The following is a 20517-nucleotide window of genomic DNA, read 5'->3' as shown; positions in this document are numbered from 1 at the left end:
GTTTAACTTTTCATGTTTAACTTTTCTATGTTCAACTTTTCTATTTACAATTTTTCCATGTTCAACTTTTCTAATTACAATATGTCTATGTTCAACTTTTCTATGTTCAAGTTTTCATGTTTAACTTTTCATGTTTAACTTTTCTATGTTTAACTTTTCTATGTTTAACTTTTCTATGTTCAACTTTTCTTTTTACAATTTTTCTATGTTCAACTTTTCTATGTTACAGTTTTCATGTTCAACTTTTTATGTTTAACTTTTCTATGTTTAATTTTTCTACGTTCAACTTTTCTATTTACAATTTTTCTGTGTTCAACTTTTTTATGTTCAACTTTTCTATGTTCAACTTTTCATGTTCAACTTTTCTATGTTTAACTTTTCATGTTCAACTTTTCTATGTTCAACTTTTCTATGTTCAACTTTTCATGTTTAACTTTTCTATGTTTAACTTTTCACGTTCAACTTTTCTATGTTCAACTTTTCTATGTTCAACTTTTCATGTTTAACTTTTCTATGTTCAACTTTTCTATGTTCAACTTTTCTATGTTTAACTTTTCATGTTTAACTTTTCTATGAACAATTTTTCTATGTTCAATTTTTCATGTTTAACTTTTTTATGTTTAACTTTTCTATGTTCAACTTTTCATGTTTAACTTTTCTATGTTTAACTTTTCATGTTCAACTTTTTTATGTTCAACTTTTCTATGTTCAACTTTTCTATGTTCAACTTTTCATTTTTAACTTTTCTATGTTCAACTTTTCTATGTTCAACTTTTCTATGTTTAACTTTTCATGTTTAACTTTTCTATGAACAACTTTTCTATGTTCAACTTTTCATTTTTAACTTTTCTATGTTCAACTTTTCATTTTAAACTTTTCTATGTTCAACTTTTCTATGTTTAACTTTTCTATGTTTAACTTTTCATGTTTAACTTTTCTATGAACAACTTTTCTATGTTCAACTTTTCTATGTTTAACTTTTCTATGTTCAACTTTTCATTTTTAACTTTTTTATGTTCAACTTTTCATTTTTAACTTTTCTATGTTCAACTTTTCATGTTCAACTTTTCTATGTTTAACTTTTCCTGTTTAACTTTTCTATGAACAACTTTTCTATGTTCAACATTTCATGTTTAACTTTTTTATGTCAAACTTTTCTATGTTCAACTTTCCATGTTTAACTTTCCATGTTAAACTTTTCTATGTTCAACTTTTCATGTTTATACTTTTCTATGTTTAACTTTTCTATGTTAAACTTTTCTATGTTTAACTTTCCATGTTCACTTTTTCATGTTCAATTTTTAATGTTCAATTTTTCATGTTCAACTTTTCTTATGTCTAACTTTTCTATGTTCAACTTTTCTATGTTCAACTTTTCTATGTTTAACTTTCCATTTTCACTTTTTCATGTTCAATTTTTCATGTTCAACTTTTCTTATGTTCAACTTTTCTATGTTAAACTTTTCTATGTTCAACTTTTCTATGTTCAACTTTTCTATGTTCAACTTTCCATGCTCAACTTTTCTATGTTTAACTTTTCATGTTCAACTTTTCTATGTTCAACTTTTCATGTTCAACTTTTCTATGTTCAACTTTCCATGCTCAACTTTTCTATGTTCAACTTTTCATGTTCAACTTTTCTATGTTCAACTTTTCATGTTCAACTTTTTATGTTCAACTTTTCTATGTTTAACTTTTCTTATGTTCAACTTTTCATGTTCAACTTTTCATGTTCAACTTTTCTTATGTGCAACTTTTCTTATGTTCAACTTTTCTATGTTCAACTTTTCTATGTTCAACTTTTCTTATGTTCAACTTTTCATGTTAAATTTTTCATGTTCAACTTTTCTTATGTTCAACTTTTCTTATGTTCAACTTTTCTATGTTCAACTTTTCTATGTTTAACTTTCCATGTTCACTTTTTCATGTTCAATTTTTCATGTTCAATTTTTCATGTTCAACTTTTCTTATGTTCAACTTTTCTATGTTTAACTTTCCATGTTCACTTTTTCATGTTCAATTTTTAATGTTCAATTTTTCATGTTCAACTTTTCTTATGTTCAACTTTTCTATGTTCAACTTTTCTATGTTCAACTTTTCTATGTTTAACTTTCCATTTTCACTTTTTCATGTTCAATTTTTCTATGTTAAACTTTTCATGTTCAACTTTTCTATGTTCAACTTTCAATGTTTAATTTTTCATGTTCAACTTTTCTATGTTCAACTCTCCCTGTTTAATTTTCAATGTAAAACTTTTCTAAGTTCAACTTTCCATGTTCAACTTTTCTGTCCAGCTTTTCATGTTTAACTTTTCTATGTAAAATTTTTCTATGTTCAACTTTTCATGTTCAACTTTTCATGTTCAACTTTTCTATGTTTAACTTTTATATGTTCAACTTTTCATGTTCAACTTTTCTATGTTTAACTTTTCATGTTAAACTTTTCTATGTTCAACTTTTCTATGTTTAACTTTTATATGTTCAACTTTCCTATTTACAATATTTCTATGTTCAACTTTTCCATGTTCAACTTTTCCATGTTCAACTTTTCATGTTTAACTTTTCTATGTTTAACTTTTCTTTTTACAATTTTTCTATGTTCAACTTTTCTATGTTCAACTTTTCTATGTTCAACTTTTCATGTTCAACTTTTCTATGTTTAACTTTTCATGTTCAACTTTTCTATGTTTAACTTTTCATGTACAACTTTTCTATGTAAAACCTTTCTATGTTACACTTTTCTATATTTAAATTTTCATGTTCAACTTTTCTATGTTTAACTTTTCATGTTCAACTTTTCTATGTTTAACTTTTCATGTTCAACTTTTCTATGTTTAACTTTTCTATGTTCAACTTTTCTATGTTTAACTTTTCTATGTTCAACTTTTCTATGTTCAACTTTTCTATGTTCAACTTTCCATGCTCAACTTTTCTATGTTTAACTTTTCTATGTTCAACTTTTCTATGTTCAACTTTTCATGTTCAACTTTTCTATGTTCAACTTTTCTATGTTTAACTTTTCTATGTTCAACTTTTCTATGTTCAACTTTTCTATGTTCAACTTTTCATGTTCAACTTTTCTATGTTTAACTTTTCTATGTTCAGCTTTTCTATGTTCAACTTTTCATGTTCAACTTTTCTATGCTCAACTTTTCTATGTTTAACTTTTCTTATGTTCAACTTTTCATGTTCAACTTTTCATGTTCAACTTTTCTTATGTTCAACTTTTCTTATGTTCAACTTTTCTATGTTCAACTTTTCTATGTTCAACTTTTCTTATGTTCAACTTTTCATGTTCAATTTTTCATGTTCAACTTTTCTTATGTTCAACTTTTCTTATGTTCAACTTTTCTATGTTCAACTTTTCTATGTTTAACTTTCCATGTTCACTTTTTCATGTTCAATTTTTAATGTTCAATTTTTCATGTTCAACTTTTCTTATGTTCAACTTTTCTATGTTTAACTTTCCATGTTCACTTTTTCATGTTCAATATTTAATGTTCAATTTTTCATGTTCAACTTTTCTTATGTTCAACTTTTCTATGTTCAACTTTTCTATGTTCAACTTTTCTATGTTTAACTTTCCATTTTCACTTTTTCATGTTCAATTTTTCTATGTTAAACTTTTCATGTTCAACTTTTCTATGTTCAACTTTCAATGTTTAATTTTTCATGTTCAACTTTTCTATGTTCAACTCTCCCTGTTTAATTTTCAATGTAAAACTTTTCTAAGTTCAACTTTCCATGTTCAACTTTTCTGTCCAGCTTTTCATGTTTAACTTTTCTATGTAAAATTTTTCTATGTTCAACTTTTCATGTTCAACTTTTCATGTTCAACTTTTCTATGTTTAACTTTTATATGTTCAACTTTTCATGTTCAACTTTTCTATGTTTAACTTTTCATGTTAAACTTTTCTATGTTCAACTTTTCTATGTTTAACTTTTATATGTTCAACTTTCCTATTTACAATATTTCTATGTTCAACTTTTCCATGTTCAACTTTTCCATGTTCAACTTTTCATGTTTAACTTTTCTATGTTTAACTTTTCTTTTTACAATTTTTCTATGTTCAACTTTTCTATGTTCAACTTTTCTATGTTCAACTTTTCATGTTCAACTTTTCTATGTTTAACTTTTCATGTTCAACTTTTCTATGTTTAACTTTTCATGTACAACTTTTCTATGTAAAACCTTTCTATGTTCAACTTTTCTATATTTAACTTTTCATGTTCAAATTTTCTATGTTTAACTTTTCATGTTTAACTTTTCTATGTTCAACTTTTCTATTTACAATTTTTCCATGTTCAACTGTTCTAATTACAATATGTCTATGTTCAACTTTTCTATGTTCAAGTTTTCATGTTTAACTTTTCATGTTTAACTTTTCTATGTTTAACTTTTCTATGTTTAACTTTTCTATGTTCAACTTTTCTTTTTACAATTTTTCTATGTTCAACTTTTCTATGTTACAGTTTTCATGTTCAACTTTTTATGTTTAACTTTTCTATGTTTAATTTTTCTACGTTCAACTTTTCTATTTACAATTTTTCTGTGTTCAACTTTTCTATGTTCAACTGTTCTATGTTCAACTTTTCATGTTCAACTTTTCTATGTTTAACTTTTCATGTTCAACTTTTCTATGTTCAACTTTTCTATGTTCAACTTTTCATGTTTAACTTTTCTATGTTTAACTTTTCACGTTCAACTTTTCTATGTTCAACTTTTCTATGTTCAACTTTTCATGTTTAACTTTTCTATGTTCAACTTTTCGATGTTCAACTTTTCTATGTTTAACTTTTCATGTTTAACTTTTCTATGAACAACTTTTCTATGTTCAATTTATCATGTTTAACTTTTTTATGTTTAACTTTTCTATGTTCAACTTTTCATGTTTAACTTTTCTATGTTTAACTTTTCATGTTCAACTTTTTTATGTTCAACTTTTCATGTTCAACTTTTCTATGTTCAACTTTTCATTTTTAACTTTTCTATGTTCAACTTTTCTATGTTCAACTTTTCTATGTTTAACTTTTCATGTTTAACTTTTCTATGAACAACTTTTCTATGTTCAACTTTTCATTTTTAACTTTTCTATGTTCAACTTTTCATTTTTAACTTTTCTGTGTTCAACTTTTCTATGTTCAACTTTTCATGTTCAACTTTTCTATGTTTAACTTTTCATGTTCAACTTTTCTATGTTTAACTTTTCATGTACAACTTTTCTATGTAAAACCTTTCTATGTTCAACTTTTCTATATTTAACTTTTCATGTTCAACTTTTCTATGTTTAACTTTTCATGTTCAACTTTTCTAGGTTTAACTTTTCATGTTCAACTTTTCTATGTTTAACTTTTCATGTTCAACTTTTCTATGTTTAACTTTTCTATGTTCAACTTTTCTATGTTCAACTTTTCTATGTTCAACTTTTCTATGTTCAACTTTCCATGCTCAACTTTTCTATGTTTAACTTTTCTATGTTCAACTTTTCTATGTTCAACTTTTCATGTTCAACTTTTCTATGTTCAACTTTTCTATGTTTAACTTTTCTATGTTCAACTTTTCTATGTTCAACTTTTCTATGTTCAACTTTTCATGTTCAACTTTTCTATGTTTAACTTTTCTATGTTCAACTTTTCTATGTTCAACTTTTCATATTCAACTTTTCTATGCTCAACTTTTCTATGTTTAACTTTTCTTATGTTCAACTTTTCATGTTCAACTTTTCATGTTCAACTTTTCTTATGTTCAACTTTTCTTATGTTCAACTTTTCTATGTTCAACTTTTCTATGTTCAACTTTTCTTATGTTCAACTTTTCATGTTCAATTTTTCATGTTCAACTTTTCTTATGTTCAACTTTTCTTATGTTCAACTTTTCTATGTTCAACTTTTCTATGTTTAACTTTCCATGTTCACTTTTTCATGTTCAATTTTTAATGTTCAATTTTTCATGTTCAACTTTTCTTATGTTCAACTTTTCTATGTTTAACTTTCCATGTTCACTTTTTCATGTTCAATATTTAATGTTCAATTTTTCATGTTCAACTTTTCTTATGTTCAACTTTTCTATGTTCAACTTTTCTATGTTCAACTTTTCTATGTTTAACTTTCCATTTTCACTTTTTCATGTTCAATTTTTCTATGTTAAACTTTTCATGTTCAACTTTTCTATGTTCAACTTTCAATGTTTAATTTTTCATGTTCAACTTTTCTATGTTCAACTCTCCCTGTTTAATTTTCAATGTAAAACTTTTCTAAGTTCAACTTTCCATGTTCAACTTTTCTGTCCAGCTTTTCATGTTTAACTTTTCTATGTAAAATTTTTCTATGTTCAACTTTTCATGTTCAACTTTTCATGTTCAACTTTTCTATGTTTAACTTTTATATGTTCAACTTTTCATGTTCAACTTTTCTATGTTTAACTTTTCATGTTAAACTTTTCTATGTTCAACTTTTCTATGTTTAACTTTTATATGTTCAACTTTCCTATTTACAATATTTCTATGTTCAACTTTTCCATGTTCAACTTTTCCATGTTCAACTTTTCATGTTTAACTTTTCTATGTTTAACTTTTCTTTTTACAATTTTTCTATGTTCAACTTTTCTATGTTCAACTTTTCTATGTTCAACTTTTCATGTTCAACTTTTCTATGTTTAACTTTTCATGTTCAACTTTTCTATGTTTAACTTTTCATGTACAACTTTTCTATGTAAAACCTTTCTATGTTCAACTTTTCTATATTTAACTTTTCATGTTCAACTTTTCTATGTTTAACTTTTCATGTTCAACTTTTCTAGGTTTAACTTTTCATGTTCAACTTTTCTATGTTTAACTTTTCATGTTCAACTTTTCTATGTTTAACTTTTCTATGTTCAACTTTTCTATGTTCAACTTTTCTATGTTCAACTTTTCTATGTTCAACTTTCCATGCTCAACTTTTCTATGTTTAACTTTTCTATGTTCAACTTTTCTATGTTCAACTTTTCATGTTCAACTTTTCTATGTTCAACTTTTCTATGTTTAACTTTTCTATGTTCAACTTTTCTATGTTCAACTTTTCTATGTTCAACTTTTCATGTTCAACTTTTCTATGTTTAACTTTTCTATGTTCAACTTTTCTATGTTCAACTTTTCATGTTCAACTTTTCTATGCTCAACTTTTCTATGTTTAACTTTTCTTATGTTCAACTTTTCATGTTCAACTTTTCATGTTCAACTTTTCTTATGTTCAACTTTTCTTATGTTCAACTTTTCTATGTTCAACTTTTCTATGTTCAACTTTTCTTATGTTCAACTTTTCATGTTCAATTTTTCATGTTCAACTTTTCTTATGTTACACTTTTCTTATGTTCAACTTTTCTATGTTCAACTTTTCTATGTTTAACTTTCCATGTTCACTTTTTCATGTTCAATTTTTAATGTTCAATTTTTCATGTTCAACTTTTCTTATGTTCAACTTTTCTATGTTTAACTTTCCATGTTCACTTTTTCATGTTCAATTTTTAATGTTCAATTTTTCATGTTCAACTTTTCTTATGTTCAACTTTTCTATGTACAACTTTTCTATGTTCAACTTTTCTATGTTTAACTTTCCATTTTCACTTTTTCATGTTCAATTTTTCTATGTAAAACTTTTCATGTTCAACTTTTCTATGTTCAACTTTCAATGTTTAATTTTTCATGTTCAACTTTTCTATGTTCAACTCTCCCTGTTTAATTTTCAATGTAAAACTTTTCTAAGTTCAACTTTCCATGTTCAACTTTTCTGTCAAGCTTTTCCTGTTTAACTTTTCTATGTAAAATTTTTCTATGTTCAACTTTTCATGTTCAACTTTTCATGTTCAACTTTTCTATGTTTAACTTTTATATGTTCAACTTTTCATGTTCAACTTTTCTATGTTTAACTTTTCATGTTAAACTTTTCTATGTTCAACTTTTCTATGTTTAACTTTTATATGTTCAACTTTCCTATTTACAATATTTCTATGTTCAACTTGTCCATGTTCAACTTTTCCATGTTCAACTTTTCATGTTTAACTTTTCTATGTTTAACTTTTCTTTTTACAATTTTTCTATGTTCAACTTTTCTATGTTCAACTTTTCTATGTTCAACTTTTCATGTTCAACTTTTCTATGTTTAACTTTTCATGTTCAACTTTTCTATGTTTAACTTTTCATGTACAACTTTTCTATGTAAAACCTTTCTATGTTCAACTTTTCTATATTTAACTTTTCATGTTCAACTTTTCTATGTTTAACTTTTCATGTTTAACTTTTCTATGTTCAACTTTTCTATTTACAATTTTTCCATGTTCAACTTTTCTAATTACAATATGTCTATGTTCAACTTTTCTATGTTCAAGTTTTCATGTTTAACTTTTCATGTTTAACTTTTCTATGTTTAACTTTTCTATGTTTAACTTTTCTATGTTCAACTTTTCTTTTTACAATTTTTCTATGTTCAACTTTTCTATGTTACAGTTTTCATGTTCAACTTTTTATGTTTAACTTTTCTATGTTTAATTTTTCTACGTTCAACTTTTCTATTTACAATTTTTCTGTGTTCAACTTTTCTATGTTCAACTGTTCTATGTTCAACTTTTCATGTTCAACTTTTCTATGTTTAACTTTTCATGTTCAACTTTTCTATGTTCAACTTTTCTATGTTCAACTTTTCATGTTTAACTTTTCTATGTTTAACTTTTCACGTTCAACTTTTCTATGTTCAACTTTTCTATGTTCAACTTTTCATGTTTAACTTTTCTATGTTCAACTTTTCGATGTTCAACTTTTCTATGTTTAACTTTTCATGTTTAACTTTTCTATGAACAACTTTTCTATGTTCAATTTTTCATATTCAACTTTTTTATGTTCAACTTTTCATGTTCAACTTTTCTATGTTCAACTTTTCATTTTTAACTTTTCTATGTTCAACTTTTCTATGTTCAACTTTTCTATGTTTAACTTTTCATGTTCAACTTTTCTATGAACAACTTTTCTATGTTCAACTTTTCATTTTTAACTTTTCTATGTTCAACTTTTCATTTTTAACTTTTCTGTGTTCAACTTTTCTATGTTTAACTTTTCTATGTTTAACTTTTCATGTTTAACTTTTCTATGAACAACTTTTCTATGTTCAACTTTTCATTTTTAACTTTTCTATGTTCAACTTTTCATTTTTAACTTTTCTATGTTCAACTTTTCATTTTTAACTTTTCTATGTTCAACTTTTCATGTTCAACTTTTCTATGTTTAACTTTTCATGTTTAACTTTTCTATGAACAACTTTTCTATGTTCAACATTTCATGTTTAACTTTTTTATGTCAAACTTTTCTATGTTCAACTTTCCATGTTTAACTTTCCATGTTAAACTTTTCTATGTTCAACTTTTCATGATTAACTTTTCTATGTTTAACTTTTCTATGCTCAACTTTCCATGTTTAACTGTCATTGTTTAACTTTTCATGTTTAACTGTCCATGTTTAACTTTCCATTGATGGCTACAAAACAGAGAAAATAGACAAAATAATTAACATATAACAACTAACTGTGAAAACGTCTAATCGTATCAAAATTGTGTTATAAAAGTTTCCTCTATTTTCTTTTTTTCTTTTTAGAGGTGTGCATAAGTTTTCTTGTGACAAATCTCATTAAAATGTTCTTTTCTCTTTTGGTTTACATTAACTCCATTGATCTGAAAAATGTCTAAAGAAAAACGATTCGGCATTTCTGTAAATAGTGTGACGTTTTCTAAAATTACATGTCTTATGCAAATTCTGCAATTGTAAAATTAAAGTGGATTTCTATCTAATAAAACAAGTGGACATTTTTATTTAAAAGTTAAGTAACTTTTAGCTATTTATTATCGCCATTGAAATAAAAAGGTGTTGTCTCTTGTATTCGATTAGTCGACATGAAATAACAACATTCAATAGACGTCATTAAGAAGTAATTCGTTTGTGGTTGTAATTATGTATGATTATATTTATTGATCTATACAGAATTAGGCCGTCGGCCCAGAGTGAAAATTCTTAATTTTAATGAGATGTAAAAGGGGTGGGCATGATTTTTGGATATAATATGTATAAAATCATAAGAAACATGGAAAAAATTTCACAAGCAAGATTATGGTGCATTAATAAATAATTTTAATTTTAATGCACAAAAAAATGCTAACTGTTAAGTTGCCTTCGTACAAAAAAGTAGCCATTCAGAATACTTCTTTTATTTACTCCTTACAATCTACCAATCACAATCATCGTAGTGCGAGTTAAAAATTCAATATGGCTGCCTCCAGTGAAGAAGAAATGTTTGTAAACAAAGACAAAAAAGAGTGCGTTATGTGCATATTTCCAACTAAAACATTGAATGTTAGATCTTTTTCAGTGAAGACATGGACGCGCTTTTTAGAATATGTTAAAAAATGGAAAGGTTTACATGGACCACAAGCAGAAATTGCGAAAAACTTTGACTTAAGCTGTGATTCAACTGAAATACCACCTCGTGTTGGGTTTCACCAAACTTGTTATGCACGTTTCACGGATTATCAGAAAATTGAAAGAATTCAGAAAAAACTAGAAAAGAATACTGATAACGTTTTCGAAGGTAAGTTTAAGCTTTTAATAATTTTTATTTTTATTGATACGTATTTGGAAAGAGACAATTTTTCTTATACTCCCTCTATTCACTTAGGCAAGTACGTGTGAACTGAACAGCATGAAAAATTTTATGGTAGGAAAAAATGGATTTAGAGTAACATTTCGTATATAAATTTAATGGAAAATCATCCTCCATTTCCTGGAGACTATTGTTAATTTTTTTTTACCATTAACCCTAAGTCTGAGTGCCAAGATTGTAATTTACCCCCTCCTCTCCCAATAAAGAAACGCACAGAATTTATCTTCACTAGAAAAAAGGTCAACACCTCTAAATTCTAAAATATATTTATTCAATTTAATTGATTTTTAATTTTTTTTTTTTTTTTTTTTTTTTTTTGTAAACTTCTAAGTTGTACAATCTTTTTTCTTCTCGGGGGAGGGAGCGATTTAAATGAGGGTGTTAATCTACATTAATATCTTTTCAAACAATTGAATATGTACATAAAAGTTGGCATCTGTTTTAGAAAATTTCACTTGTAAAGAAAACAAAAAAAAAAACTAGAGTTTATTTCTATTTACTTGCCTCCCCCACGAGAACATAGATACAAAACAGGGTTTTATTGTGGGTAAAATTTAGTTCACCAAAAATGTATTCTGATTGGAACAAAAATTACAATTGCCTCAGTTTAGAAAGATTTCTCCTTCACAAATCTGAAACAAAAGATAACCTGTATTATCAGAATAAAGGGTACACTTTGCTCTTAGCCAAATGCTGTTACTATTTAACAGTTTTCATAATTTCAATAATTTTAGCTATTGGTTTTAATCTGGAAATGTTTCATTTCTTTTATGATTCTAAATATAGATACAACTGTCTATGGTACCATTTCTTGATTCTAGCACTTCCACAATCAGTCACTTGACAATCTATTCCATTAACCTTTATCCTCGTGTGGCTTTTAGCCTTGATAAGTGGTAACTCACTAGTAAAATAAAGTGCATTGCATATTGAATTTACCTACCAATTCCAATGATAAATATATTGCATGATTTTGTAAACATCCCTTGGTCCGATTAATAATGAGTCACCAGACGATTTAATTGTAGAATGTAAATTAATAACATACAATTTTTTCACAGAAGTTTTATCAGCACTATACAAAAAAAATCTTAAATTTTTAATGAAATGTTTTGGATTTATGAAATAATGATTGGATATTTTTAATTTGAACTTTTCCATATACTTTGTTATTTCAAATGCATATTAAACTCCTAAATATATTTATTTTTACAGGGTCCCCATCTCAAGAAAACATTGATGCGACTACTGCCGAAAATGATGATCCACCAGCTAAAAAAAGACGGGTTCTTCGTTCCAATTTTGATCGACCATCTTTGCCAGCTAGATCAGAGCATATTTTACCAGATGTTTGCATACTATGCCAAAAAGTAAAAACTATAGTGTGCAAAGGATCTGGCAAAAGAAACAGGGAAAAACTTGTCAGATGTTCGACAATAGAAGCTGCTAATTTAAAACGAGCAGCAGAAGAAAATGAAAATGAATCACTCCTCATGCAAATAAGGAATAAAGATTGTGTAGCAATCGAAGTGAAATATCATAACTCATGTTACCGTGACTTCACTCGATATTTAACCAAACCAACCAAAACCGAACACTCTGAGCAAACTTCATATGCTAAAGCATTTGAGGTCTTTGCGAAATTAGTCCAAACAAGGATTATCGAAAACAAGGAAACCATGAGACTTAAAAAATTGAAAGATTTGTTTGTCAAACAGATTAAAGAAACACATGGAGTTGATGCGCATTTATATAAAACAGGATATTTAAAACAAAGATTAATGAAAAAATTTCCTCAATTATGCTTCATCACTCCTAAAATGAGATCACAAGGTGACATCGTGTATGTAAATGACATTACAGTGTCTTCTCTTGTAGAGGAAAAAACAGTACTCCATGAGGAAACACATACCACAACTCCAAGTGAAACAGAGTCGTCAGAAAATGACACAAACCAACAAACAAGTCATGTACGCTCAGATCCAAATCCTCTTTCTAACTTGTACATAACAGCTATGGATCTGAGAAATATTATTCAACAAGTAAAACCTCCTTCGTTATGGCCGCCAACAGCAGAAACATTAAATTTGCAGGAGGCTGAAAAGATGGTGCCCCATATTTTATTTAACTTTCTTGCATGGATAGTTGGGGCATCTGAAGATTTGTGCACAGAAAAAATAATGGACATATCTGCATCCGTCTATAGAAAGATTTTGTCTATTTCACAAGACATTATATTTTTGTCTTCTAACGGACGTACATTAATGCCAAAACATTTATCACTTGGTATGGCTGTACGCCATCTGTCTGGATCTGCCCAAGTGATTGGTTTATTGAATGGTTTGGGACATTGTGTTTCTCATTCGGTGGTTTTAAATCATGATACAGCACTAGCTGAACTTGAAATCAATCGTGGAGAAAATTCTATTCCATCCACCATCCAGGCAGGTATTCCAACAACTTTGGTCTGGGACAATAATGATTTTGGTGAGGAAACTTTATCTGGACATGGAACAACACACAACACAACTGGGATAATAATACAAAATATGTTAGTCGAACCGTGTGCATCTAAGATTGCAGTAGAAGGACTCAAAAGAACACGGAAAAGAACATTGGAACCACCAGAAGTAAATTTGGCTACATACACCGGTGGAAGAAAAGATGGCCCACTACCATTTGCTGAACATGTTTCACTTCATTCAGATCGTGTATTTCTGCAAAATTCTCTAAAACTTGATATAGCGTACTATATCACAAAATTCGGCAGTGAAATTATATTACCATCTTGGACTGGGTTTAACCAACTCCTGTGCAAAAGGGAGATTGCATCAAAATCTACCATAGGTTATTTACCCGTAATTGATGTTAGCCCCACAGAAATGGATACAGTCCTTACAATTCTAAAAAAAAGCATTGACATTGCAGATCAACTCAAGTTAGAGTCTCTTGTTATTGTAATGGATCAAGCAATCTATTCAAAGGCACAATTAATTAGATGGAGAAATCCATATTTCATGAAGAGATTGGTGATTCGACTTGGTGCTTTTCATACAGCTATGTCCTTTCTTGGGTGTTTGGGAAAGCGTTTTCGTGATGCCGGGCTTCAAGATATTCTAATAGAATCAGAAGTTGTTGCTGTAGGCTCAATAAATGGAGTTTTCACAGGTAGACACTATAACAGAGCAGTTAGAGCCCATAAATTAGTGGCCGAAGCAATGCAGCATATGCGTTTGACAACCTATTTAAACAGCATTCCTGAAGAAAAGGCAGAAAAAGTGAAGCATTTAATGACATCCTTGTCACAATCATTCCCAGGACCTCAGTATGAAGAAATTCTGAAGGGAGAACATTTTCAAAGTTTTCTATCATCCTATGAAGAATTTATACAGGTTGGCAACAAAAAGCAAACTTTTGCATTCTGGAGTTCTTATATTGACATTGTAGAAATTCTTTTACTTTTCCTTAGAGGTATTCGAGAGTCAAACTGGGAACTTCACTTGGCAAGTGTTAGACAGATGTTACCTTGGGTGTTTGCATATGACCATGTAAATTATAGCAGATACCTTCCAGTTTACTGGTTGGAGATGTCTAATCTCGCTAATACTCATCCAGTGATATATACACAATGCATTGGAGGAGATTTTGCTGTTCAAAGAAGCTCAAATGCCTTTGCTAAAATTCCTTGTGACCAAACCATCGAACAAACTGCTAATCGTGATTCAAAAACAAAAGGTGGTATGACAGGCTTCAGCACAAACAAGAGAGCCGTCAACAGGTGGATATGGTCCCATCATGCGAGAGGGTCTATTACCCATGAATGTGAAACTATGGCTGGCAAAGGAGAACGAAGTGGAACACGATCAGATCTTTTACACAGTCGGATGAAACATGATAAGCTTGCTATTGGAAAGATAATAGACACAGTAAACAGTATGTTTAATCCATTTGAGTATGAACCAGCTGAGTTGATCCATATTGCATCAGGATTAGTTGCGACACAAGATGTTCAAAATGATCTGCAATTTGCTAAGGCAAGGGGCGAATCAGAATTTGAAAATTTCTGTGGGCAGCGTCTACAAACGGGAGAAGTTGATTTTTTTGCCCCGATGAAAAGAATGAATTTAAAAACATTCTCCAGTATGTCTAAAAAATCAAATCATCATGTCCACGGAAAGGATATCACTTTGGAAGCAGATAGCAATCTCCTAGCAAGATTGGTTGTGATTGGTAGAATCCGGAACATTAATCTTCAAGAATTACTGTCATATTCCTTAGGTCCATTACCATTGTCCCTTGCAAATTCACATGGATCGTTGGTTAAAACTAATAAAGCAAACTTACTTCATGCTTTAGAAAGCCATGCTAACAATCCTATTGTTGAGAACCCTATAGTAGGTGGCATATATATAGTGGATGGTATGTCGCTGATACACCAATTAAATTTGAATAAATTACAAGGAGAGAAAACATTTCTTAATCTTGCTCTTGTTATTTTGAAAAGTTTAGTGAACAGGGCAAAATCGAATCATTCTAAAGAAATTCATTTTGTTACTGATACATACCAGCAGATCTCTATAAAAAATATCGAGAGGGATAAAAGAGCTGCTACTAGCTCTCAGATAAGAATCCATGGTCAGCTCCTTCCTCAGCAATGGAAGAAATTTCTTTCAAATGGAGAGAATAAAAAGTCCTTAATAGAATTCTTGGATGAAACATGGTCTAATGTTTCAACATCAGAGCTTAGAGGAGTGAAGGTATTCTTGGCGCATAACAAGAAATGTCATTCCTTCTCACCTGGAAAAGAGGCAAGTGATATTGTCATCCGGTTAGAAGAGACAAAACTTTGTAGCTCACAAGAAGAAGCTGATACACGGATTTATTTGCATGCTTCTTTTGCAGCCAACACTAGTACGGATGTAATCATTATGAGTCCTGATACCGATGTGTTTGTAATTGGAGTTTCTTTACAAAATCTTATTCCCGCACATTTATACTTCCACACAGGAAGAGGAACAAATTTGCGAACAATAGACATCAAGATGATAAAAGACAACATTGGAGAGTCTGTCAGTCAAGCCTTGATTGGTCTACATTGTTTTACAGGATGTGATAGTGTCAGTTCATTTTACGGAAAGGGCAAAAAGAAAGCACTTAGTTTATTACTGAGAGAGAATGAGTTTTGTTACGCATTCAGTGATCTTGGTAATGAATTTTATGTGAAACCAGACACAGCAAAATCATTGGAAATGTTTGTTTGCAGGTTGTATGGCCAACAAAATGTCACAAGTGTTAATGAAGCCAGATACAACATGTTTAGATTCCAAAGAAAATTGGAAATCACAATGCCTCCAAATCAAGATGCCCTGAGTGAACACATCAAGCGAGCTAACTATCAAGCAGGTACGTTTTATAAATATTTAATTTCCAATTATATGTAAAAATTAAATATATGGAGTTTCATTGTTATTTGCTTATTAGAAAGGATGAAAATTATTCAATATTAATGTTAATTTCTTTCTTTTTTCAGGTGTCTATAAAAGGAGCCTCCATGCAAATCCTGATATACCATCCCCTGATTGTCATGGATGGAAGATAGAAAATGGAGATTTAGTAATCCATTGGATGAATCTTCTTCCTGCTCCAGACAGTTTAATGGATTTAATTAACTGCTCTGCCAAATGTAAAAAAAGTCATTGTAAAGACGTTAACATTTGTACATGTCTCCAAAACAGGGTCCCATGCACAGATATGTGCAAGTGTGCAAGAGATTCTTGTTATACAATTAGTAAAAACATTGGACATGATGATGATGACACTGATGATGGTGATGACGACGACGATGATGATGAAGTGGCATAAGCAGTGATCAGTTTTAAATAAAAGCATATATGATCTTATTTACTAACATGTTTGTTTAACTTTCATTAAAAATGCCTTTTTGTCCTTTAAATCTGTGTTATTATTCATAGATTCAAAAAAATACTTTTTAATGAAAATTGACAAACATTGTATATTTTACCAAGTTGATGTGTATAAAAAATGACACAAAATCGCAGCTCTACCTCAGGTTTAAACGACCTTGTTACATACAAAATATAGCAATAGATTTGTATGACTAATAATATTGGTAGACTATAGGTGTCTCTACATGAGAAATATCAAAATGTAAATCTATTTCTTTAGTTATCCACAGAAAAGATTGAAGTTGTTTCAAATAAGATGTTTGAAAAAAGCTTTTTTAGAAAAATATTCCCTATTTTGAAGCATAGTAAATATATTAAGTCCAATATTTATGTATTAAATGATGAAGAAATAAATTGGGAATAAAATGTGCTAAACTAGATGTCTGTATTGTTATCGGTTTGTGTGCTACTAAGGTTTAAGCAAGTCATAATGTTCTATTTGATGATTGTCGGCCATCTTTAAATATGGCCGCCGTTTTCATTAATGCGCAACATTTGTGCTTGTGAAAAAAAATATGATGTTCAGGAGTCTATTGGCATTCATTTGACACCATTTTTTCTTCCACCCCCAACCGAGGTCACAGAATCAAAAATCTAGAGGGATTTTGACCTTTGGGCCCATAGCCTAAATCGCTTTCATCCAATTTGTTTCTTTGTATTTCTCTCGCCAAATACAACTTTATTTAAGAATCTTTTTCAAATACAGTAAAATTCCTTTAATTTTAACTTCCTCTAAAGTTGCACTTCCTCTCATTTGGACTTCTTCTAAACCTGGACTTTCTCTAAACTTTAACTGCCTCGTCATTGAAATTGTATTAGCATATTTGATGCGGAGTTACAGTAAAACTGTTTACCTGGTTTAGTCAGATATTGCGCAGAAATGTTAATATTGGTACTATGTAATTAATGTAGATTAGGTATTGATAATTAATTTACACTAACTGTAAAATTTTTTTCAGATTGCTATATTTAAAATAGTGTAAAACAACCCCTCACAATGGCTTGCAACTCTAAAATACATCTGGTCTAAAAATAATTCTTGAAACCAAACGGTTACCGACCAACTACGCTGTTCTTAAATCATTTAATGCAAATGATGTTGAAATGTGGGTGCACCAAGATGAGGAAACTACTGATCAATATCCTGAAGGTAGTAATGGTGATGAAAATAGCGACAGCTCCCATTCTCTTGACCCTAATATAAATAACCAAGAACACTCTGATGAAGCAATATCATGGGATGATGCAGAAAAGTCTATGGAGACGGTTATAAAATTTCTAGAAAAAAGTCCTCACTTTAATGACAACTCTGTTTTGCAAGCAATGTCACTTCGAAGAGATATAATCATAAAGAAGCTACAGAACCAAGAAATTGTAGATTTTCGTGATCGCTTATGGAATACAATGGCAGTGCCCGAGAGTTAAGTCGATGAAAATAGAAACTGCAATGAGACTCATTCAATGAATAAATAAAAAAAACTGTATGTTACATAAATGTATGATTTCTGTAGATGATAACTTAAATACCTAACAAGTAAGAGTAGATTTAATTTATTTTCAATGTCTTTGTTCCTGGTAATAATATTTAACAATTCTTACTTGCAATATACCGTAAACTCAACTTAATATATACTTGAAGTATCATATAGCAATGAATTTCATTTACTATTCCTTAATTCTTAGAAAATTAAAGTTAACTGCAGCACATTTTTTTATCACGAAACTTGAACAGCATCCTCTAATTTGAACGAAGCGGATGTTCAAATTATAAGAGTTATACTGTATTTATTCTGTTCTTTATAGCAATGAATCTTAATGCATCGTCGTATTTGGCTGACCTACCATTATATATTGAATACGCCTTGGGAAATGTATTAACTGAATAATTCCACCTATTTATCAATTCAGCAGTACAACAGTACAGACGGCATCATAGTTTGACACACCGGTTTAGATCAGAGGATCAAATTTAAGCAACATTGAGCTTGGTCACTACTAAAAATGAGCGACACATTTATGAATATCAAGATCTTTGCTGATAAAAATATTGTTCCTATTCGGTTTAGACTTCTCTTTTCCACTGAAATAAAACAAGGATATGTGTGGTTGATCATTGCGTAATCCTAGCTTCACAATAAAATCGCTGCGCCCGTATACTTACGGGGGTATCCATTACCTCTCGAGATTGTTTGGGGGAATCTGTCCTTGTAAATTACTCCGCTAGCAATTTTGTACACCAAAGTAAAACATGGTTCTCATCATAAAATGATCGTGAAAGTTTATAACGCAATTCTTCATTAGACCTCATTATAATAGAAAAAAACTAACGTTTAACTATTTGTAACTGGGTTATATGATGCATAAGAACCTGGTGATTTCATATTTTTTTGTGATTAAAACAATCCAATGTTAAATTCGACACTCGACACTCTACTGTCAAAACTCAACTGCAATACTCGACACTCTGCTATCAAAACTCAACTGCAATACTCGACACTCTACTGTCAGAACTCAACTGCAATACTCGACACTCTGCTATCAAAACTCAACTGCAATACTCGACACTCTACTATCAAAACCCAACTGCGATACTCGACATTCTACTCTCAAAACTCAACTGCAATACTCGACACTCTGCTATCAAAACTCAACTGCAATACTCGACACTCTGCTGTCAGAACTCAACTGCAATACTCGACACTCTGCTATCAAAACTCAACTGCAATACTCGACACTCTACTGTCAGAACTCAACTGCAATACTCGACATTCTGCCATCAAAACTCAACTGCGATACTCGACACTTTGTTATCAAAACTCAACTGCAATACTCGACACTCTGCTATCAAAACTCAACTGCAATACTCGACACTCTGCTATCAAAACTCAACTGCAATACTCGACACTCTGCTATCAAAACTCAACTGCAATACTCGACACTCTGCTATCAAAACTCAACTGCAATACTCGACACTCTACTCTCAAAACTCAACTGCAATACTCGACACTCTGCTATCAAAACTCAACTGCAATACTCGACACTCTACTCTCAAAACTCAACTGCGATACTCGACACTCTGCTATCAAAACTCAACTGCAATACTCGACACTCTGCTATCAAAACTCAACTGCGATACTCGACACTCTACTCTCAAAACTCAACTGCAATACTCGACACTCTGCTATCAAAACTCAACTGCAATACTCGACACTCTGCTATCAAAACTCAACTGCGATACTCGACACTCTACTCTCAAAACTCAACTGCAATACTCGACACTCTACTGTCAAAACTCAACTGCAATACTGGACACTCTACTCTCAAAACTCAACTGCAATACTCGACACTCTACTATCAAAACTCAACTGCAATACTCGACACTCTACTGTCAAAACTCAACTGCAATACTCGACACTCTGCTATCAAAACTCAACTGCAATACTCGACACTCTGCTATCAAAACTCAACTGCGATACTCGACACTTTACTCTCAAAACTCAACTGCAATACTCGACACTCTGCTATCAAAACTCAACTGCAATACTCGACACTCTACTGTCAAAACTCTAGAACACTACCCACTGCTGACAACCCTTGCTACTCTGATATCCAAATCCAAAGTCAACCCAGGAGCTGAAAAATCAGGCTTTTATATACAACTGGAAGCATCTCATTTGTATGTAAGGTGACAATATCGCAAGCATATAAAAAGAAAAGGCGTCCATTTTTTCTTCATTCTTTTTGTCTATAGATTGCACAAAAATAAAATTTAAGTGCTTTTTTTAAAAGGTCGTCAAACACATGTCAATATGTAAAACAGTTTTAAAGCAAGGACCTTGGTGTATTGGTTAGAATACTTGGAAAAATCAATT

General features: G+C 29.9%; 2 protein-coding genes across 2 annotated transcripts; both read left to right on the top strand.

Moving 5' to 3' along the window:
* The first annotated feature begins 10129 nt into the window (after positions 1-10129).
* LOC145246453 (uncharacterized) lies at positions 10130-12449 on the top strand. Its single transcript, XM_080108072.1, has 3 exons — positions 10130-10607; positions 11895-12388; positions 12441-12449. The coding sequence occupies exons 1-3, from the start codon at positions 10286-10288 to the stop codon at positions 12447-12449; spliced, it is 825 nt and encodes a 274-aa protein (XP_079964198.1). The 5' UTR covers positions 10130-10285.
* On the top strand, positions 12366-17025 carry LOC145246625 (uncharacterized). The gene is made up of 2 exons (XM_080108299.1): positions 12366-16082; positions 16210-17025. Exons 1-2 carry the CDS (start codon positions 12461-12463, stop codon positions 16539-16541), a joined length of 3954 nt encoding a protein of 1317 aa, XP_079964425.1. The 5' UTR covers positions 12366-12460; the 3' UTR covers positions 16542-17025.
* Positions 17026-20517: the final 3492 nt, after the last annotated feature.

This window comes from Euprymna scolopes, chromosome 24 (assembly GCF_053919585.1).
Source record: "Euprymna scolopes isolate OS-2025 chromosome 24, ASM5391958v1, whole genome shotgun sequence".
Taxonomy (NCBI): Eukaryota; Metazoa; Mollusca; class Cephalopoda; order Sepiida; family Sepiolidae; genus Euprymna; species Euprymna scolopes.
This window is presented reverse-complemented; position numbering and strand designations above follow the sequence as displayed.